Source organism: Somniosus microcephalus, chromosome 33 (assembly GCF_052327205.1).
Source record: "Somniosus microcephalus isolate GS21.2 chromosome 33, FLI_Smic_1.0, whole genome shotgun sequence".
Lineage (NCBI taxonomy): Eukaryota > Metazoa > Chordata > Chondrichthyes > Squaliformes > Somniosidae > Somniosus > Somniosus microcephalus.
The window spans coordinates 36,178,915-36,201,849 of NC_141019.1; the positions used below are offsets into that span (position 1 = coordinate 36,178,915).

The window sequence follows — 22,935 nt, forward strand, 5'->3', positions numbered from 1 at the left end:
CATGGCAAGAACATCCTTCCTCAGATAAGGTGACCAAAACTGCACACAGTACTCAAGGTGTGGTCTCACCAAGGCCCTGTACAACTGCAGCAAGACATCCTTGTTCCTGTACTCAAACCCTCTCGCTACGAAGGCCAACATACCATTTGCCTTCTTAACCGCCTGCTGCACCTGCATGCTTACCTTCAGTGACTGGTGCACTAGGACACCCAGGTCTTGTTGCACTTCCCCTTCTCCCAATCTATTGCCGTTCAGATAATAATCTGCCTTCCTGTTTTTGCCACCAAAGTGGATAACCTCACATTTATCCACATTATACTGCATCTGCCCAATCACCCAACCTGTCCAAATCATACTGGAGTTTCTCGGCATCCTCCTCACAGCACACGCCCACCCAGCTTTGTGTCGTCTGCAAACTTGGAGATATTACATCTAGTTCCCTCGTCTAGATCATTAATATATATTGTGAATAGCTGGGGTCCGAGCACCGAACCCTGCGCTAACCCCACTAGTCACTGCCTGCCAATCGTGGTCCGTGTGGTTCTTTTACGTCCACCCGAGAGGGCAGACTGGGGGGGGGGGGGTGCGCCTCGGTTTAGCGTCTCATCCGAAAGGCGGGCGAACAATACATATACACACAGGGACCCCACCATTCCTTGCCAGAGTTACACCTGGAGAAGAAACAGAGACACACACACGCAGACATCAGAAGCTGTCATAACAAAAGAAACAATGGACTGCTGGGGAGCCATTAGCTGGATAATGGAGCAGTTTAAAACGGCCGTTTAGCCCAGACTCTCAGGGAACCCGCAGGCAGACAAGCCACAATTAAGACGACTCACCCGCCGGCTGCCGTCGCTGGTGATAGACGTGAAGGGCCCCTCCTTTGTCCACGCGCGTCACCACCTGGAAGTCCGTCTTGTTGAAGCGATTGACTCGGACGACACTGGTTTTCTGCTGGGCATTGGCATTGTCGGAGTTTGTGGCGTACAGGTAGTTCTCGAACACGGTGAGGCCGTACAGGTGCTCGATCTGCGACCACAAGCAGGGGAAAAGGGCCATCTGAGTAGAGAGCTCGAAGTGGAAGTTCGCAGACTCCGACCGGTCGAGACGCCGCCACCATCCAGTTTCCGATCAAGCGTGTCTCTGTCTGTCTGCGTCTCTCCCTGCCTCCCTCCCTCCCTGCCTCCGTCCCTCCCTCCCTGCCTCCGTCCATCCCCTCGCTCCCTCCCTGCCTCCGTCCATCCCTCGCTCCCTCCCTGGCCTCCGTCCATCCCTCGCTCCCTCCCTCCCTGCCTCCATCCATCCATCCCTCGCTCCCTCCCTCCGTCCATCCCTCGCTCCCTCGTCCATCCCTCGCTCCCTCCCTCCCTCCGTCCATCCCTCGCTCCCTCCCTCCCTCCGTCCATCCCTCGCTCCCTCCCTGCCTCCGTCCATCCCTCGCTCCCTCCCTGCCTCCGTCCATCCCTCGCTCCCTCCCTCCCTGCCTCCGTCCATCCTGCCTCCGTCCATCCCTGCTCCGTCCATCCCCTGCCTCCGTCCATCCCCTCGCTCCCTCCCTCCCTGCCTCCGTCCATCCCTCGCTCCCTCCCTGCCTCCGTCCATCCCGCGCTCCCTGCCTCCGTCCATCTCTCGCTCCCTCCCTGCCTCCGTCCATCTCTCGCTCCCTCCCTGCCTCCGTCCATCCCTCGCTCCCTCCCTGCCTCCGTCCATCCCTCGCTCCCTCCCTCCGGTCCATCCCTCTCTCCCTCCCTCCCTCCGTCCATCCCTCCCTCCCTGCCTCCGTCCATCTCGCTCCCTCCCTCCCTCCGTCCCCATCTCTCGCTCCCTCCCTCCCTCCCTCCGTCCATCTCTCCCTCCTCCCTCCGTCCGTCTCACTCCCTCCTCCTCCCTCGCTCGCTCCCTCTCTCCCTCCGTCTCTCGCTCCCTCCGTCTCTCGCTCCCTCCGTCTCTCGCTCCCTCTGTCCCTCCGTCCATCTCTCGCTCCCTCCCTCCGTCTGTTTCTCATTCCCTCCCTCCGTCCGTCCGTTTCTCGTTCCCTCCCTCCATCCGTTTCTCGTTCCCTCCCTCCCTCCGTCTCTCGCTCCCTCCCTCCCTCCGTCCGTCCGTCTCTCGCTCCCTCCCTCCCTCCGTCTCTCGCTCCCTCCGTCCATCTCTCGCTCCCTCCCTCCCTCCGTCCGTTTCTCATTCCCTCCCTCCCTCCGTCCGTCGTTTCTCGTTCCCCCCCCTCCATCCGTCCGTCTCTCACTCCCTCCCTCCCTCCGTCCGTCTCTCACTCCCTCCCTCCCTCCCTCCGTCCGTCTCTCGCTCCCTCCCTCCCTCCGTCCATCTCTCGCTCCCTCCCTCCGTCCATCCATCTCTCGCTCCCTCCCTCCCTCCGTCCATCTCTCGCTCCCTCCCTCCGTCCAACCATCTCTCGCTCCCTCCCTCCTCCGTCCATCCATCTCTCGCTCCCTCCCTCCCTCCGTCAGACAATCAGTCACCAAATATGAAATGAATAAAACCCAGATTATTAGTTCAAACTTCACCACAGGACATAAATGGGAATTAGTGAATGAAAAACTGGATAAGTGTATGGAAAAACTTGTAGGGCAGACCAGAAATATAAGACAGTCACTAATAAATCCAATGGGGAATTCAGGAGAAACTTCTTTCCCCAGAGAGTGGTGAGAATGTGGAACTCGCTACCACAGGGAGTGGTGGAGGCGAATAGCACAGATGCATTTAAGGGGAAGCTGGATAAACACACGAGGGAGAAAGGAATAGAAGGATATGGTGATAGGGTGAGATGGAGAGGGGTGGGAGGAGGCTCGTGTGGAGCATAAACCCCGGCATGGACGAGGTGGGCCAAATGGCCTATTACTGTGTGTACCATATAATAGTTTTATACGCTTCAACGAAATCACCTCTCATTCTTCTAAACTCCAGAGAGTACAGGCCCATTCTACTCAATCTCTCCCTCATAGGACAGTTTTGGTCGCCTTATCTGAGGAAGGATGTTCTTGCCATGGAGGGAGTGCAGCGAAGATTCACCAGACTGATACCTGGGATGGCAGGAATGACGTATGAGGAGCGATTGGGTCGATTAGGCTTATACTCGCTAGAGTCAGAGTTATACGGCGCCGGCCATCAAGCCCCGTCTATTCTAATCCCATTTTCCAGCACTTGGTCCGTAGCCTTGTATGCTATGGCGTTTCAAGTGCTCATCCAAATGCTTCTTGAATGTTGTGAGGGTTCCTGCCTCTACCACCCTTTCAGGCAGTGAGTTCCAGATTCCAACCACCCTCTGGGTGAAAAAGTTTTTCCTCAAATCCCCTCTAAACCTCCTGCCCCTTACCTTGAAACTATGCCCCCTGGTTATTGACCCCTCTACTAAGGGGAAAAGTTCCTTTCTATCTACCCTATCTATGCCCCTCATAATTTTGTACACCTCAATCAGGTCCGCCCTCAGCCTTCTCTGCTCTAAGGAAAACAACCCCAGCCTGTCCAGTCTTTCTTCATAGCTGAAGCGCTCCAGCCCAAGTAACATCCTGGTGAATCTCCTCTGCACCCTCTCCAATGCAATCACACCCTTCCTATAGTGTGGCGACCAGAACTGCACACAGTATTCCAGCTGTGGCCTAACTAGCGTTTTGTACAGCTCCATCATAACCTCCCTGCTCTTATATTCTATGCCTCGGCTAATGAAGTCAAGTATCCCATATGCCTTTTCAACCACCTTATCTACCTGTCCTGCTGCCTTCAGGGATCTATGTACATGCACACCAAGGTCCCTCTGATCCTCTGCCCTTCCTAGGGTCCTACCATTCATTGTGTATTCCGTTGCCTTGTTAGTCCCTCCAAAATGCATCACCTCACACTTTTCAGGGTTAAATTCCATTTGCCACTGTTCCGCCCATCTGACCAACCCATCTATATCCTCCTGCAGACTGAGGCTACCCTCCTCGCTATTTACCACCCCACCAATATTCGTGTCATTTCGAGTTTAGAAGAATGAGAGGGGATCTCATTGAAATTTATAAAATTCTAACAGGACTAGACAGACTAGATGCAGGGAGGATGTTCCCGATGGCCGGGGAGTCCAGAACCAGGGGTCACAGTCTAAGGATAAGGGGTAAGCCATTTAGGACAGAGATGAGGAGGAATTTCTTCACCCAGAGAGTGGTGAACCTGTGGAATTCTCTACCACAGAAGGCAGTTGAGGCCAATTCATTAAATATATTCAAGAAGGAGTTAGATATATTTCTTAAGGCTAAAGGGATCAAGGGATATGGGGGGAAGGCAGGGACAGGGTACTAAATTTGGATGATCAGCCATGATCTCATTGAATGGCGGAGCAGGCTCGAGGGGCCGAATGGCCTACTCCTGCTCCTATTGTTTCTATAGGACAATCCCGTCATCCCAGGAATCAATCTCTCTGCAGAGTCCATTCAACAGCTTCCGCCTCTTTTCGAAGCGGACAGCACAGGAGGAGGCCATTCAGCCCCTCGAGCCTGTTACATTAGGAACAGGAGGAGGCCATTCAGCCCCCCTCGAGCCTGTTACATTAGGAACAGGAGGAGGCCATTCAGCCCCCCTTGAGCCTGTTACATTAGGAACAGGAGGAGGCCATTCAGCCCCCTCGAGCCTGTTACATTAGGAACATGAAGAGGCCATTCAGCCCCCCTCGAGCCTGTTACATTAGGAACAGGGGGAGGCCATTCAGCCCCCTCGAGCCTGTTACATTAGGAACAGTAGGAGGCCATTCAGCCCCCCCCTCGAGCCTGTTACATTAGGAACAGGAGGAGGCCAGTCAGTCCCCTTGAGCCTGTTACATTAGGAACAGGAGGAGGCCATTCAGCCCCCCTCGAGCCTGTTACATTAGGAACAGGGGGAGGCCATTCAGCCCCCTCGAGCCTGTTACATTAGGAACAGTAGGAGGCCATTCAGCCCCCCTCGAGCCTGTTACATTAGGAACAGGAGGAGGCCATTCAGCCCCCCTCGAGCCTGTTACATTAGGAACAGGAGGAGGCCATTCAGCCCCTCGAGCCTGTTACATTAGGAACAGGGGGAGGCCATTCAGCCCCCTCGAGCCTGTTACATTAGGAACAGTAGGAGGACATTCAGCCCCCCCTCGAGCCTGTTACATTAGGAACAGGAGGAGGCCATTCAGCCCCCTCGAGCCTGTTACATTAGGAACAGGAGGAGGCCATTCAGCCCCCCTTGAGCCTGTTACATTAGGAACAGTAGGAGGACATTCAGCCCCCCCTCGAGCCTGTTACATTAGGAACAGGAGGAGGCCATTCAGCCCCCTCGAGCCTGTTACATTAGGAACAGGAGGAGGCCATTCGGCCCCCCTCAAGCCTGTTCCACCCTTCAATGAGATCATGGCTGATCTGTGACCTAACTCCATATACCCGCCTTTGTCCCGTATCTCTTAATGCCCTCTGGTTAAAAAACAAAAATCAATCTCAGCTTTAAAATTAACAATTGACCACCCAGCATCAATTGCTGTTTGCGGAGGAGAGTTCCAAACTTCTACCACCCTTTGTGTGTCGAAGTGTTTCCTAACTTCACTCCTGAAAGGTTTGGCTCTAATTTTTAGACTCTGTCCCCTAGTCCGAGACTCCCCGACCAGCGGAGATAGTTTCGCTCTCTCTACCCCATCAGTTCCCCTTAATATCTTGAAAACTTCGATCAGATCACCCCTTAACCTTCTAAGTTCCAGGGAACACAATCCTAGTTTGTGTAATCTCTCCTCGTAACTTAACCCCTGAAGTCCGGGTATCATTCTGGTAAACCTACGCTGCACTCCCTCCGAGGCCAATATATCCTTCCGAAGGTGCGGTGCCCAGAACTGCTCCCAGTGCTCCAGGTGTGGTCTGACCAGGGTTTTGTACAGCTGCAGCATAACTTCTACCCCTTTGTCTTGTAGTCCTCCAGACTAATGTTCTAGTACAACGTTACATTACAACAGTAACTACACTGCGAAAGTACCTCTGTAAAGTGCTTTGGGGCGTCCGGTGGTCATGAAAGGCGCTATATAAATGCAAGTCTTTCTAGATAGATAGAAAGGCCAGCAATCTATAAGCCTTTTTGATTGTTTTCTGAACCTGTTCATGACATTTTAATGATCGATGTACATGGACCCCTTTTTTTCTGAACCTGTTCATGACATTTTAATGATCGATGTACATGGACCCCCCCCCTCCCCAAGTCTCTTTGGACCTCCACTGTTTCTAGCTTTTCACCATTTAGAAAGTACAGGAAACTTTCGGTTAACCGGCACCTAAATAACCGGAAATGTCGGTTAACCAGCAAAATTCAGGAGTAGGTTCAGGTAAGTTTTATTACTTGCCTTCCTCCATGTGTTGCTGTGCAAGGGTGTGGCTGCAGCTGTTGCCAAGCTACAGAGACGCTTGCAACTTGTGGCCATTGTTCTGAAGCTGTGGGTTTGTTGCTTTATACGGAGCTCTCAGCTCCGTATCTTTTACTACAGCGTTCGGTTATCCGGAATTTTTGATGAACCGGCGCCACGTCGGTCCCGTCCGTGCCGGATATAAAACAAAAGTTCCTGTACCCTGTTCTATGCTTTTTTAGGCCCAAACCTCACATTTGCCTGCACTGAAATCCATTTGCCGCAGTTTTTCAGGTCCGCACACGAGTACGGGCAACTTCGGCAAGTCGAAAGGAAAGGTCATCAACCGCCTTGGGGCGGGGCACCATACCTCGAGATAAGTCAACGCCTTCAAGCTAGGTCAGATAAGGCGAGCGAGAAAAGTAGAGACAAAAAACAAACAGATGGCTTTTTGGTTAACCCCCCCCCCTCCCCCCCGATCAATCATAAGTTTACATAGAAACATAGAAGATAGGAGCAGGAGTAGACCATTCGGCCCCTCGAGTCTGCTCCGCCATTCAATGAGATCATGGCTGATCATCCAAACTCAGTACCCTGTCTCTGCTTTCTCCCCATATCCCTTGATCCCTTTAGCCTTAAGAAATATATCCAATTCCTTCTTGAATATATTTAATGAATTGGCCTCAACTGCCTTCTGTGGTAGAGAATTCCACAGGTTCACCACTCTCTGGGTGAAGAAATTCCTCCTCATCTCTGTCCTAAATGGCTTACCCCTTATCCTTAGACTGTGACCCCTGGTTCTGGACTCCCCCGCCATCGGGAACATCCTTCCTACATCTAGTCTGTCTAGTCCTGTTAGAATTTTATAAGTTTCAATGAGATCCCCTCTCATTCTTCTAAACTCCAGCGAATACAAGCCCAATCGACCCAATCTCTCCTCATACGTCATTCCTGCCATCCCAGGTATCAGCCTGGTGAATCTTCGCTGCACTCCCTCCATGGCAAGAACATCCTTCCTCAGATAAGGTGACCAAAACTGCACACAATACTCAAGGTGTGGTCTCACCAAGGCCCTGTACAACTGCAGCAAGACATCCTTGCTCCTGTACTCGAATCTTCTCGCTACGAAGGCCAACATACCATTTGCCTTCTTAACCGCCTGCTGCACCTGCATGCTTACCTTCAGCGACTGGTGCACAAGCACACCCAGGTCTTGTTGCACTTCCCCTTTTCCCAATCTATTGCCATTCAGATAATAATCTGCCTTCCTGTTTTTGCCACCAAAAGTGGATAACCTCGCATTTATCCACGTTATACTGCATCTGCCCAATCGCCCAAATCACACTGGAGTTTCTCGGCATCCTCCTCACAGCACACGCGCCCACCCAGCTTTGTGTCGTCTGCAAACTTGGAGATATTACATCTAGTTCCCTCGTCTAGATCATGAATATATATTGTGATGGGTAAGGAAGTAGCCACACTCAACCGCCTCAGAACCGGTCGCTGTAGACGCTGGCACCTTCTCCGTAGATGAAAGATTAAAGCATCCACATCATGCGACCCTGGAGCACATCATTGAGCACTGCCCTCAGAGGAAATTCGCAGGCAGCCCACAAGACAGCCACGCTCTTACACCGGAAGCTTTGGCCTGGATATCTGACTTAGATATTGACATACAGGGAGGTTGTGCTTGAACTGTATAAAACACTAGTTAGGCTGCAGCTAGAGTACCGCGTACAGTTCTGGTCACCACAGGATTCGAGTACAGGAGCAAGGGTGTCTTGCTGCAGTTGTACAGACCACACCTCGAGTATCATGTGCAGTTTTGGTCGCCTTATCTGAGGAAGGATGTTCTTACCATGGAGGGAGTGCAGCGAAGATTCACCACACATACCTGGGATGGCAGGAATGACGTATGAGGAGAGATTGGGTCGATTAGGCTTGTATTCGTTGGAGTTTAGAAGAATGAGAGGGGATCTCATTGAAACTTATAAAATTCTAACAGGACTAGACAGACTAGATGCAGGAAGGATGTTCCTGATGGCGGGGGAGTCCAGAACCAGGGGTCACAGTCTAAGGATAAGGGGTAAGCCATTTAGGACTGAGATGAGGAGGAATTTCTTCACCCAGAGAGCGGCGAACCTGTGGAATTCTCTACCACAGAAGGCAGTTGAGGCCAAATTATTAAATATATTCAAGAAGGAGTTAGATATATTTCTTGAGGCTAAAGGGATCAAGGGATATGGGGAGAAAGCAGGGACAGGGTACTGAATTTGGATGATCAGCCATGATCTCATTAAATGGCGGAACAGGCTCGAGGGGCCGAATGGCCGACTCCTGCTCCTATCTTCTATGTTTCTACTACAGGAAGGATGTGATCGCACTGGAGGGGGTGCGGAGGAGATTTACCAGGATGTTGCCTGGGCTGGAGAATTTTAGCTACGAGGAAAGATTGGATAGGCTGGGGTTGTTCTCTTTGCAATAGAGGAGGCTGAGGGGGAGATTTAATTGCGGTGTGTAAAATTACAAGGGGCCAAGATTGAGTGGATAGGTAGGACCTGTTTACTTAAGCAAAGAGGTCAATAACCAGGGGGGCACAGATTTAAAGTAATTGGTGGGAGGATTAGAGGGGAGTGGAGGAGAACTTTGTTTCACCCAGAGGGTGGTGGGGGTCTGGAACTCACTGCCCGAAAGGGTGGGAGGGGCAGAAACCCTCATCGCATTTAAAAAGTACTTGGCTATGCATTTGGCAGGAAGAATAAAAAATAAGCATATTATCTAAATGGCGAGAGATTGCAGAGCTCTGAGATGCAGAGGGATCTGGGTGTCCTAGTGCATGAAACGCAAAAGGTTAGTATGCAGGTGTAGCAAGTAATTAGGAAAGCTAATAGAATGTTATTGTTTATTGCGAGGGGGATTGAATACAAAAGTAGGGAGGTTATGCTTCAGTTGTACAGGGCATTGGTGAGACCACATCTGGAGTACTGTGTACAGTATTGGTCTCCTTATTTAAGGAAGGATGTAAATGCGTTGGAGGCAGTGCGGAGAAGGTTTACTAGACTAATACCTGGAATGGGCGGCTTGTCTTATGAGGAAAGGCTGGACAGGCTAGGCTTGTATCCGCTGGAGTTTAGAAGAGTAAGAGGTGACTTGATTGAAGCATATAAGATCCTGAGGGGTGTGGACAGGGTGGATGTGGAGAGGATGTTTCCTCTTGTGGGAGAATCTAGAACTAGGGGTCACTGTTTAAAAATAAGGGGTCGTCCATTTAAGACAGAGATGAGGAGGAATTTTTTCTCTGAGGGTCGTGAGTCTTTGGAACTCTCTTCCTCAGAGGGCGGTGGAAGCAGAGTCTTTGAATATTTTTACGGCAGAGGTCGATAAATTCTTGGTAAGCAAGGGGGTGAAAGGTTATCGGGAGTGGGCGGGAATGTGGAGTAATCGGATCAGCTGTGATCTTATTGAATGGCAGAGCAGGCTCGAGGGCCCGAGTGGCCTACTCCTGCTCCTAATTCGTATGTTCGTCTCTCACCACTTGAAACACACAATCCTACACTTAAGCGACAGACTGAACAGGTTCAATGCGGCACAGGGCTAACGATTAAACTTTTCACTAAGATCGTTGAATGCCACGGGACGCCCGACCTCTTCGACGCTTGCCGAGACTATATAGTACAGGCTCAACGAACAGTGGGATTTATTAGAAGATATAAAATTACCCGGAAGAAAAAAAAAAGGTTTTCATTCTTCCCCCCCCACCCCGCCCCCAATTTATTCTTGGGGTGCGGGCAAGGGCAGCATTTATTGCCCATTCCTAGTTACCCCGTGAGACGGTGGTGGTGAGCCGCCTTCTTGAACCACTGCAGTCCATGCAGTGAAGGTACGCTCACCAGTGCTGTTAGGGATGCAGTTCCAGGAGTTGGTGTATAACAACAGTAGACTTACAGCTTCCTGCTTAATTTGAACATAACAAAACTCTCTGGAATCTTTAAGTTCTTTGATGGCTTTTTAAACACCAGGACTCCTCTGCAGACTAGAGGTTAAGTCTCACCTGCACAACATTAACCCCAGCACCCTCCTCCCCCTCTACAGGGGCGACACCTCTGTAAATTTCTACGATTCTATGATACTTAACGTGTTTTTTGGTGTTACCATATGATAGAAGACCACACTCTTTAATACGTACAAACTGCCCTTGGATGATGGCGTGACGGTTTTTCCCTTCGTAATCCACCACCTCGATATAGTCCAGGTAGGCATCAGCCCAGTACACCAGCTTGTTCACCAGGTCCAGGGCGATCCCGTGAGGGAACACGATCTTGCTGTCCACCAGCTTGGTTCGGTTCTGGCCGTCCATGTCGCACCTCTCCACTTTGGGGATCTGCCCGTAGTCAGTGAAGAACACCTTCCTGCAACCAATCAGACAAGAGCGCGGGTAACTACAGGAGCGCAAACGGAAAGAAGTTCTGCGCAAATTCCACCCCCCCCCACCAACGACTTTTGGGAGGTGCCCCAGGGCGCATCGCAGTCAACGAGTTGCTTGCTGGAGTGTCGGCATTGTTGTTATGCAAGCAGAGGGGGCAGATTTCTGCACAGCAAGGTTCTACAATCAGCAATGAGATAAAGAACATAAGACACAGGAACAAAACGAGGCCCTACGGCCCCTCGAGCCTGCTCCGCCATTCAATAAAATCGTGGCTGATCATCGCCTCAACTCCACTTTCCCGCCCGATCTCCACACCCCTCGATTCCCCTAGAATCCAAAATCTATCGACCTCACAGCCTTGAATATACTCAACGACTGAGCCTCCACAGCCCTCTGGGGCAGAGAATTCCAAAGATTCACCGCCCTCTGAGTGAAGAAATTCCTCCTCATCTCAGTCCTGAATGGCCAACCCCTTATCCTGAGACTGTGACCCCTAGTTCTAGACACTCCAGCCAGGGGGGAAACAACCTCTCAGCATCTACCCTGTCAATTCCCCTCAGAATCTTATACGTTTCAATGAGATCACCTCTCATTCTTCTAAACTCCAGAGGGGACAGGCCCATTCTACACAATCTCTCATCATAGGAAATAATCGTGGACTTCAGGAAGTCCAAAGGCGGAAGTCACACCCCCATCCACATCAATGGGGCGGAGGTGGAAAGGGTGGCCAGCTTTAAGTTCCTCGGAGTCCACATCACGGAAGACCTCTCCTGGTCCCTCAACACCTCCTCTCTGGTGAAGAAGGCCCAGCAGCGCCTATATTTCTTGAGGAGGCTGAAGGGATGTAATCTGTCACCCCTGATCCTCTCTAACTTCTACCGCTGCACTATAGAGAGCATCCTGACGAACTGTATCACGGTATGGTATGGCAGCTGTAGCTCCCATGACCGGAAAGCCCTGCAGCGGGTAGTCAAAACTGCCCAACGCATTACCGGCACCCGGCTACCGACCATAGAGCATATATATCAGAAACGCTGCCTACGGAGGGCACGGTCCATCATCAAAGACCCTACCCACCCCAGCCACAGTCTGTTCGCCCTCCTACCATCTGGAAGACGCTACAGATGCATTCGCACCCGTATGACCAGATTTAGGAACAGCTTCTTTCCCAGGGCTGTCATCCTACTGAACTCCACAAATAAACACTAAAGCCTGCACATCTGCCAATGCACGTTATTATGGTCATATTTATGCTAATATACTGCAAGCCAAATGTATAAATGTATGTTGAATGTTTAAGTGTCCTAATCCAAATTGTACACTCTCGGGAGCCGCAAGCCTACATTTCGTTGTACTGCACTTGTGCACTAACAATGACAATAAAAGTTGATTTGATTTGATTTGATTTGAATCCCCCTCATCCCAGGAATCAATCTAGTGAACCTTCATTGCACCGCCTCCAAGGCAAGTATATCCTTCCTTAGATAAGGAGACCAAAACTGTGCGCAGTACTCCAGGTGTGGTCTCACCAAGGCCCTGTACAATTGGAGCAAGACTTCCTCACTCTTATACTCCGACCCCCTTGCAATAAAGGCCAACATGCCATTCGCCTTCCTAATTGCTCGCTGTACCTGCGCGCTAGCTTTCTGTGTTTCTTGCACGAGGACACCTTAATCTCTCTGAACAGGATCCAAGATGACCGTTGTAGAGGCTGGAGGAGGGTACAGAGATGGGGGTGGGGGGAACGAGGAGGCCATGGAGGGATTTGAACATGAGGATGAGTTTTATTTTTTTAAATCGCGGCGGTGCCGGACCGGGAGCCAACGCACATCAGCGATCGCAGGGTTGACGGGCGAGCGAGACTGGGTGTGTGTTGGGACACAGTTAAACCCAACCCTGGGTCTTACTTGTCAGGTACAGCCTTAAAAAAGGAGGACATCAGGCTCAGTACATCATGAACTCCGCGGAGGAGGAGGCAGGTAGGGAAAGTCAAAGGCAGAAAAGCAACTCAGAAATAGGAATTCTCAGATCCGGGCCGGAGTAAAAAGTAGTTTTAAAAAAACATTTTTTATTCATTCACGGGACGTGGGCGTCGCTGGCAAAGCCGGCATTTATTGCCCGTCTCCTAATCGCCATTGAGAACATGTGGTTACTTCTGCTCTAGCCGGTTGGATATACCCAAGTGGCTCACTCGTCCCGTTTCAGAGGGCAGTTCAGAGCCGACCACTTGGGTGCCGGACTGGAGTCACTTCTCAGGCCCAGACCGGGTAAAGGTTTCCTTCGCCTACTCGGTAAACTCAGTTGGGTTTTTTAAAACGACAATCCGCTAAGCTTCATGCTCACCAGGGAACCAAGGGCAACGGCCGAAGGGCGTTTGTCTGTGACTGGAAGGCCGTTACCAGTGAGGTTCCGCAGGGCTCAGCACTGGGTTCATTGCTTTTTGTGGTATATATATCAATGACTTGGACTTGAATGCAGGAAGTATGATTAAGAAGTTTGCAGATGATACAAAAATTGCGCCGTGTGGCTGATAATGAAGAAAAAAGCTGTAGACTGCAGGAAGATATCAGTGGACATAGAGACATAGAAGATAGGAGCAGGCCATTCGGCCCCTCGAGCCTGCTCCGCCATTCAATGAGATCATGGCTGATCATCCAAACTCAGTACCCTGTCCCTGCCTTCTCCCCATATCCCTTTAGCCTTAAGAAATATATCCAACTCTTTCTTGAATATATTTAATGAACTGGCCTCCACCGCCCTCTGTGGCAGAGAATTCCACAGGTTCACCACTCTCTGGGTGAAGAAATTCCTCCTCATTTCAGTCCTAAATGGCTTACCCCTTATCCTTAGACTATGACCCCTGGTTCTGGACTCCCCGACCATCGGGAACATCCTTCCAGCATCTAGTCTGTCCAGGCCTGACAGAATTTTATAGGTTTCGATGAGAAAGCAAACTCAATTGCTACTTGGCCCTAAACAGACAATACAACATAGCTGATTACCTGACCATGGTAAAGGATAACAAACTGAGAAGAACCTTGACAAGGTACAGACTTAGCGAACATAGCCTAGCGATCGAAAAAGGCAGACACAGGCAGACCAGGCTGCCAAGAGAAGACAGGATATGCTCTCACTGCAGTCTGGGAGTAGTTGAGACAGAGATGCACTTCCTCACAGCCTGTGGAAAATATCAGGACATCAGGGAGAATTTCTACCAAAAATTCTCACAAATATGCCCTGAATTCAGAAATCTGAATGACAACCAAAAACTCCCATTCCTACTGGGAGAGGAGAGAAGCTGTGTAACACTGGCGGCACACTATGTTACAGCTTGCCATGAACAGAGGGACAACCAGTAAACTAAGAAAAGAATATATATAAACAATGCGAATGTATATTTATACACTCAGGGATATACCTGTTTATACACTGTATGAATAGAACTGCGTTTATGTGCTCAACCATAAATGTATTTTGATGCTTTGGCAACATAAGATGTAACTTATCATGCCAATAAAGCGATTTGAATTGTGAATTGTGAATTGAGTATAAGCCCAATCGACTGGTCAGCTGGGCAGAACAGTGGCAGAAGGAATCCAATCCGGAGAAGTGTGAGGTAATGCATTTGGGGAGGGCTAACAAGGCAAGGGGATACACATTAAATGGTAGGACACTGGGAAGTTCAGAGGATCAGAGGGACCTTGGAGTGCATGTCCACAGATCCCCGAAGGTAGCAGGATAGGTAGATAAGGTGGTTAAGGCGGCACACGGGATACTTGCCTTTAATAGCCGAGGCATAGAATACAAGAGCAGGGAGGTTATGCTCGAACTGTATAAAACACCAGTTCGCCACAGCTGGAATGCTGTGTGCAGTTCTGGTCACCACATTACAGGAAGGATGTGATCGCATTAGAGGGGGTGCAGAGGAGATTTACCAGGATGTTGCCTGCGTTGGGGAATTTTAGCAACGAGGAAAGATTGGAGAGGCTGGGGTTGTTTTCTTTGGAACAGAGGAGGCTGTGGGGAGACTTCACTGCGGTGTATAAAATTATGACGGGCCGAGACAGAGTGGATAGGAAGAACCTATTTGCTTTAGCAGAGAGGTCAATAACCAGGGGGCACAGATTTAAAGTAATTGGGAGAAGGATTAGAGGGGAGTTGAGGAGAACTTTTTTCACCCAGAGGGTAGTGGGGGTCTGGCACTCACTGCCTGAAATGGTGGGAGAGGCAGAAACCCTCATCACATTTAAAAAGTACTTGGATATGCACTTGAAGAGCCGTAACCTACAGGGCCACGGACCGAGAGCTGGAAAGTGGGATTAGGCTGGAGAGCTCTTTGTCGGCCGGCACGGACATGATGGGCCGAATGGCCTCCTTCTGTGCTATAGATTTCTATGATTCTACGATTACTGATACCGGCTTTTCCTTCCAGATTAAATATTTATTCAATTAACTGAATTCTGATTCGTAAACTGCCGTGGTGGGATCTGAACTCATTAGTCCAGGCTTCACTGGTCCAGTAAGATAATGGCTATGCTGTCATAGCCGGGAAACTACTGAGCACCCTCCCTATCTCTGTAACCTCCTCCAGCCCCCTACAACCCTCCCTATCTCTGTAACCTCCTCCAGCCCCCTACACCCCTCCCTATCTCTGTAACCTCCTCCAGCCCCTACAACCCTCCCTATCTCTGTAACCTCCTCCAGCCCCCTACAACCCTCCCTATCTCTGTAACCTCCTCCAGCCCCCTACACCCCTCCCTATCTCTGTAACCTCCTCCAGCCCCTACAACCCTCCCTATCTCTGTAACCTCCTCCAGCCCCCTACAACCCTGCCTATCTCTGTAACCTCCTCCAGCCCCCTACAACCCTCCCTATCTCTGTAACCTCCTCCAGCCCCTACAACCCTCCCTATCTCTGTAACCTCCTCCAGCCCCCTACACCCCTCCCCATCACTGTAACCTCCTCTAGCCCCTACAACCCTCTCTGTAACCTCCTCCAGCCCCCTACACCCCTCCCTATCTCTGTAACCTCCTCCAGCCCCCTACAACCCTCCCTATCTCTGTAACCTCCTCCAGCCCCCGACAACCCTCCCTATCTCTGTAACCACCTCCAGCCCCTACAACCCTCCCTATCTCTGTAACCTCCTCCAGCCCCCTACAACCCTCCCTATCCCTGTAACCTCCTCCAGCCCCTACAACCCTCCCTATCTCTGTAACCTCCTCCAGCCCCCTACAACCCTCCCTATCTCTGTAACCTCCTCCAGCCCCCTACAACCCTCCCTATCTCTGTAACCTCCTCCAGCCCCCTACAACCCTCCCTATCTCTGTAACCTCCTCCAGCCCCTACAACCCTCCCTATCTCTGTAACCTCCTCCAGCCCCCTACAACCCTCCCTATCTCTGTAACCTCCTCCAGCCCCCTACAACCCTCCCTATTGCTGTAACCTCCTCCAGCCCCCTACAACCCTCCCTATCTCTGTAACCTCCTCCAGCCCCCTACAACCCTCCCTATCTCTGTAACCTCCTCCAGCCCCCTACAACCCTCCCTATCTCTGTAACCTCCTCCAGCCCCTACAACCCTCCCTATCTCTGTAACCTCCTCCAGCCCCCTACAACCCTCCCTATCTCTGTAACCTCCTCCAGCCCCCGACAACCCTCCCTATTGCTGTAACCTCCTCCAGCCCCCTACAACCCTGCCTATCTCTGTAACCTCCTCCAGCCCCCTACAACCCTGCCTATCTCTGTAACCTCCTCCAGCCAGATAGGGAGGGTTGTAGGGGGCTGGTGGAGGTTACAGAAATAGGGAGGGGGCGAGAAGGCCACCGAGGGATTTGGAAAACAGGATGAGATTTTTTTTTAATCGAGGCATGGTTTAACCAGGAGCCAATGTAGGTCAGCGAGCAGTGGGGGTGATGGGCGAACGGGACTCGGTGCGAGTTAGGACACGGGGGGCAGCAGAGTATTGGATGAGCTGAAGTTTACTGAGGGTGGAATGTGGGAGGCCGGCCAGGAGAGGGTTGGAATAGCCGAGTCTGGAAGTAACAAAGGGCAGGGATGTGAGGGTTTCAACGGCGGTTGAGCTGAGGCAGGGGCGGAGACGCAGAAGGTGTGTATCAGTGGCACAAAAGGAGTGGGGGGGTGGAAAAAGAAGAAACGGGCGAAGTAGGGATGCAAAATAAAAGTATGGAACCAGACAATACCGACTGCAGGAGGAGTGATTCCAGTAGCACTTTCAAAGAACCGGTAAAGCGTCACAGGAACAGGCCGTTCAGCCCCCCTCGAGTCTGTTACATTAGGAACAGGAGGAGGCCATTCAGCCCCTCGAGCCTGTTACATTAGGAACAGGAGGAGGCCATTCAGCCCCTCGAGCCTGTTACATTAGGAACACGAGGAGGCCGTTCAGCCCCCCTCGAGCCTGTTACATTAGGAACAGGAGGAGGCCATTCAGCCCCCCTCGAGCCTGTTACATTAGGAACAGGAGGAGGCCATTCAGCCCCCTCGAGCCTGTTACATTAGGAACAGGAGGTGGCCGTTCAGCCCCCTCGAGCCTGTTACATTAGGAACAGGAGGCCGTTCAGCCCCCTCGAGCCTGTTACATTAGGAACACGAGGAGGCCGTTCAGCCCCCCTTGAGCCTGTTACACAGGAACAGGAGGAGGCCAGACAGCCCCCTCGAGCCTGTTACATTAGGAACAGGAGGAGGCCATTCAGCCCCCCTCGAGCCTGTTACATTGGGAACAGGAGGAGGCCATTCAGCCCCTCGAGCCTGTTACATTAGGAACACGAGGAGGCCGTTCAGCCCCCTCGAGCCTGTTACATTAGGAACAGGAGGAGGCCATTCAGCCCCTCGAGCCTGTTACACTAGGAACAGGAGGAGGCCATTCAGCCCCCCTCGAGCCTGTTACATTAGGAACAGGAGGAGGCCATTCAGCCCCCCTCGAGCCTGTTTCCCCCTTTCAATGAGATCATGGATTATCTGCGACCCAACTCCATCTACCTGCCTTTGCCCCGTATCCCTTAATACCCTTTGGTTAACAGAAATCTATCAATCTCTGATTTAAAATTAACAATTGACCCCCCCAGCATCAATTGCTGTTTGCGGAAGAGAGTTCCAAACTTCTACCACCCTTTGTGTGTCGAAGTGTTTCCTAACTTCACTCCTGAAAGGACTGGCTCTAATTTTTTAGACTCTGCCCCCTAGTCCGAGACTCCCCGACCAGCGGAGATAGTTTCTCTCTCTCCACCCCATCAGTTCCCCTTAATATCCTGAAAACTTCGATCAGGTCAACCCTTATCCTTCTAAATTCCAGGGAATACAACCCTAGTTTGTGTAATCTCTCCTCGTAACTTAACCCCTTGGAGTCCGGGTATCATTCTGGTAAACCTACGCTGCACTCCCTCCGAGGCCAGTATATCCTTCCGAAGGTGCGGTGCCCAGAACTGCTCACAGTGCTCCAGGTGTGGTCTGACCAGGGTTTTGTACAGCTGCAACATAACTTCTACCCACTTGATTGAAGCCAAACATCTTTGCAGAAATATGAAAAAACAAAGCTCTTTCCGGTTTATGCCTTCAGCCCCATCAGCATCTGGTCTCGCCATGTGTGACAGCATGATCTGAAGATTGAGAGCAGGAAATGCTGTGCCTGCAATTTTTTTTTACGCGCAATTGTCGGCTTCTGAGTTGAAGAAAGTATTTTAGACAGTTGCACAGAAGCAAGCTCTGGATTTATTTTTTCTTTTCACTCTTGTTGTATAATATTTGGTTTAGCCTGACCAGAAGTGATGCGCTCTGCAGCATTTAAAAATCACACAGTGCAGGAGGAGGCCATTCGGCCTTTTTCCGAGTGGCAGGCAGTGGCTAGTGGGGTACCGCAGGGATCGGTCCTAGGACCCCAGCTATTCACAATATATATTAATGATCTAGACGAGGGAACTAGATGTAATATCTCCAAGATTGCAGACGACACAAAGCTGGGTGGGCGTGTGTGCTGTGAGGAGGATGCCGAGAAACTCCAGTTTGATTTGGACACGTTGGGCGATTGGGCAGATGCAGTATAATGTGGATAAATGCGAGGTTATCCACTTTGGTGGCAAAAACAGGAAGGCAGATTATTATCTGAACGGCAATAGATTGGGAAAAGGGGAAGTGCAACGAGACCTGGGTGTCCTTGTGCACCAGTCGCTGAAGGTAAGCATGCAGGTGCAGCAGGCGGTTAAGGCGGCAAATGGTATGTTGGCCTTCGTAGCGAGAGGATTCGAGTACAGGAACAAGGATGTCTTGCTGCAGTTGTACAGGGCCTTGGTGAGACCACACCTCGAGTATTGTGTGCAGTTTTGGTCGCCTTATCTGAGGAAGGATGTTCTTGCCATGGAGGGAGTGCAGCGAAGATTCACCAGACTGATACCTGGGATGGCAGGAATGACGTATGAGGAGAGATTGGGTCGATTAGGCTTATATTCGCTAAAGTTTAGAAGAATGAGAGGGGATCTCATTGAAACTTATAAAATTCTAACAGGACTAGACAGACTAGATGCAGGAAGGATGTTCCCGATGGCGGGGGAGTCCAGAACCAGGGGTCACAGTCTAAGGATAAGGGGTAAGCCATTTAGGACAGAGATGAGGAGGAATTTCTTCACCCAGAGAGTGGCGAACCTGTGGAATTCTCTACCACAGAAGGCAGTTGAGGCCAATTCATTAAATATATTCAAGAAAGAGTTGGATATATTTCTTAAGGCTAAAGGGATCAATCAAGGGATATGGGGAGAAGGCAGGGACAGGGTACTGAATTTGGATGATCAGCCATGATCTCATTAAATGGCGGAGCAGGCTCGAGGGGCCGAATGGCCGACTCCTGCTCCTATCTTCTATGGCCCATCGTGCCTGTGCCAGCTCTTTGAACGAGCTCTCCAATTAGTCCCACTCCCCCCTGCTCTTTCCCCCGTAGCCCTGTGAATTTTTCGCCTTCCAGTATTTATCCAATACCCCTTTTGAAAGTTACTATTGAATCTGCTCCCACCGCCCTTTCAGATCACAACAACTCGCTGCGTTAAAAACATTCTCCTCATCTCCCCCTCTGGTTCTTTTGCCGATTATCTTCAAGCTGTGTCCTCTGGTTACCGACCCTCCTGCCACTGGAAACAGTTCCTCCCTCTCCACTCGATCAAAACCTGTCGTAATTTTGAACACCTCTATTAAATCTGTCTCAGCTGTGGCTCAGTGGGTGGCACGTGCGCCTCGGAGTCAGAAGGTTGTGGGACTTGAGCTCCTACAGCTAGGTCGACACTCCAGTAGCTTCGCCGCGACAGCAAGTGCAACTAAACGGCAGCAAACGGCGAGAGTTTTTTCGCTTGAAATAAAAACGCCTCATTTAACTTCAGAGGTAATAAAGGTTAAAAATACATGAGGGGGGTTTACAAAAAGGACATTTCACAATCATTACGCAAACACTTAGTCACCAAAAAAACAATTCTGTATCCTGGCACAGCTGGTCTCTAGAATAGCATCATTAAAAAAAAAGCACACGAGACAGATCTATGAGTCAATAACTGATGACCAGGACTGACTGGGACCAACTTTGCGCAATTCAGGACCAACTTGGAGACGCCGGCTTTCAGACAGCGATTGGCTGCAACAGTTATGCCGGCACGGATCAACAACAGGTGAATGCTTGACCGAGAGAAGGCATGCCAACGCCTGTTCTTCCTCAGCAGACTGAAGAAATTTGGAATGGCCCCCCCCCAGATTCTCACCAACTTCTACCGGTGCACCATCGAGAGTATCCTGTCCGGCTGCATCACTACCTGGTATGGCAACTGCACCGCCACAGACCGCAAGGCTCTACAGATGGTGGTGAAAGCTGCACATCACACTATAGGAATTAAACTACCTGCTGTGCAGGATATCTACCCCGAGAGGTGTGCCGGGGGAAGGCCCTGAGAATCATTGGAGACGCGAGCCACCCCAGCCACAACCTCTTCGCCCTGCTCCCGTCCGGTAAGAGATACCGAAGCATACGGTCTCGTACCAGCAGGTTTCGAAACAGCTTCTACCCCCAGGCCATAAGACTCATGAACCTTTAATTTATTATTTATTAATACTGTATTTCTATTAGTATTTTATCATTGTTATGCCATATTTATTCCAATGTCGGGAGGACTCGTAAAAATCAACATTTCATTGTGCAGTACACACGTCTGCTGCATATATGACAAATTGAATTGAATTGAATTGAGAGCGGAGTCACTGTGGAATTCACATCTCGGGTTAGTAGTTCTCAAGGTCGAATTTCACAGCACAGAATCAGGCCATTCGGCCCGACCAGTCCGTGCCAGTGTTTGCGCGCCACACCAGGCTCCTCCCACGCTTTCCTCATTTCAACTTAGCCTTCTCTTCCTTTCTCCCTCGTGTGTTCATCCAGCTTCAACTTAAATCGCATCCGTGCTCTTCGCCTCCACCACTCCCTGTGGTAGCGAGTTCCACATTCTCACCACTCTCTGGGTAAAGAAGTTTCTCCTGAATTCCCTATTGGATTTATTAGTGACTGTCTTATATTGAGGGTCTCTAGCTTTGCTCTTCCCCACAAGTGGAAGCACTCTGTATCGATGCTATCAAAACCTTTCATAATTTTAAAGGCTTTATTAGGTCGCCCCTCAGTCTTCCCTGCTCGAGAGAGAAAAAGAGCCCCAGCCTGTTCATCCTTTCCTGATAGTTATAGCCTCTCAGTCTGGTATCATCTTTGTAAATCATTTTCACACCTTCTCCAGTGCCTCTATATCCTTTTTAGAATATTGGCACCAGAACTGTGCACGGTGCTCTAAGTGTGGTCTAACCAAGGTATACGGAGACCAGAACTGTGCACAGTGCTCCAAGTGTGGTCTAACCAAGGTATACGGAGACCAGAACTGTGCACAGTGCTCCAAGTGTGGTCTAACCAAGGTATACGGAGACCAGAACTGTGCACAGTGCTCCAAGTGTGGTCTAACCAAGGTATACGGAGACCAGAACTGTGCACGGTGCTCCAAGTGTGGTCTAACCAAGGTATACGGAGACCAGAACTGTGCACAGTGCACCAAGTGTGGCCTAACCAAGGTATACGGAGACCAGAACTGTGCACAGTGCTCCAAGTGTGGTCTAACCAAGGTATACGGAGACCAGAACTGTGCACAGTGCTCCAAGTGTGGTCTAACCAAGGTATACGGAGACCAGAACTGTGCACAGTGCTCCAAGTGTGGTCTAACCAAGGTATACGGAGACCAGAACTGTGCACAGTGCTCCAAGTGTGGACTAACCAAGGTATATGGAGACCAGAACTGTGCGCAGTGCTCCAAGTGTGGACTAACCAAGGTATATGGAGACCAGAACTGTGCACAGTGCTCCAAGTGTGGTCTAACCAAGGTATATGGAGACCAGAACTGTGCACAGTGCTCCAAGTGTGGTCTAACCAAGGTATACGGAGACCAGAACTGTGCACAGTGCTCCAAGTGTGGTCTAACCAAGGTATACGGAGACCAGAACTGTGCACAGTGCTCCAAGTGTGGTCTAACCAAGGTATATGGAGACCAGAACTGTGCACAGTGCTCCAAGTGTGGTCTAACCAAGGTATATGGAGACCAGAACTGTGCACAGTGCTCCAAGTGTGGTCTAACCAAGTTATACAGAGACCAGAACTGTGCACGGTGCTCCAAGTGTGGTCTAACCAAGGTATATGAAGACCAGAACTGTGCACAGTGCTCCAAGTGTGGTCTAACCAAGGTATATGGAGACCAGAACTGTGCACGGTGCTCCAAGTGTGGTCTAACCAAGGTATATGGAGACCAGAACTGTGCACGGTGCTCCAAGTGTGGTCTAACCAAGGTATACGGAGACCAGAACTGTGCACAGTGCTCCAAGTGTGGTCTAACCAAGATATATGAAGACCAGAACTGTGCACAGTGCTCCAACTGTGTTCTAACCAAGATATATGGAGACCAGAGCTGTGCACAGTGCTCCAAGTGTATTCTAACCAAGGTATATGGAGACCAGAGCTGTGCACAGTGCTCCAAGTGTGGTCTAACCAAGGTATGTGGAGACCAGAGCTGTGCACAGTGCTCCAAGTGTATTCTAACCAAGGTATATGGAGACCAGAACTGTACACGGTGCTCCAAGTGTGGTCTAACCAAGGTATACGGAGACCAG

At 50.6% G+C, this 22,935-nt stretch overlaps 1 protein-coding gene across 1 annotated transcript in view; it reads right to left on the reverse strand.

The window, feature by feature from the left end:
- The window catches only part of LOC147097166 (prolow-density lipoprotein receptor-related protein 1-like), a 325,180-nt gene that overhangs the window by 275,133 nt on the left and 27,112 nt on the right, over positions 1-22,935 (reverse strand). The window contains 2 exon segments of the mRNA XM_085972535.1: positions 843-1,032; positions 10,524-10,746. Coding sequence (XP_085828661.1) covers positions 843-1,032; positions 10,524-10,746 — 413 coding nt within the window.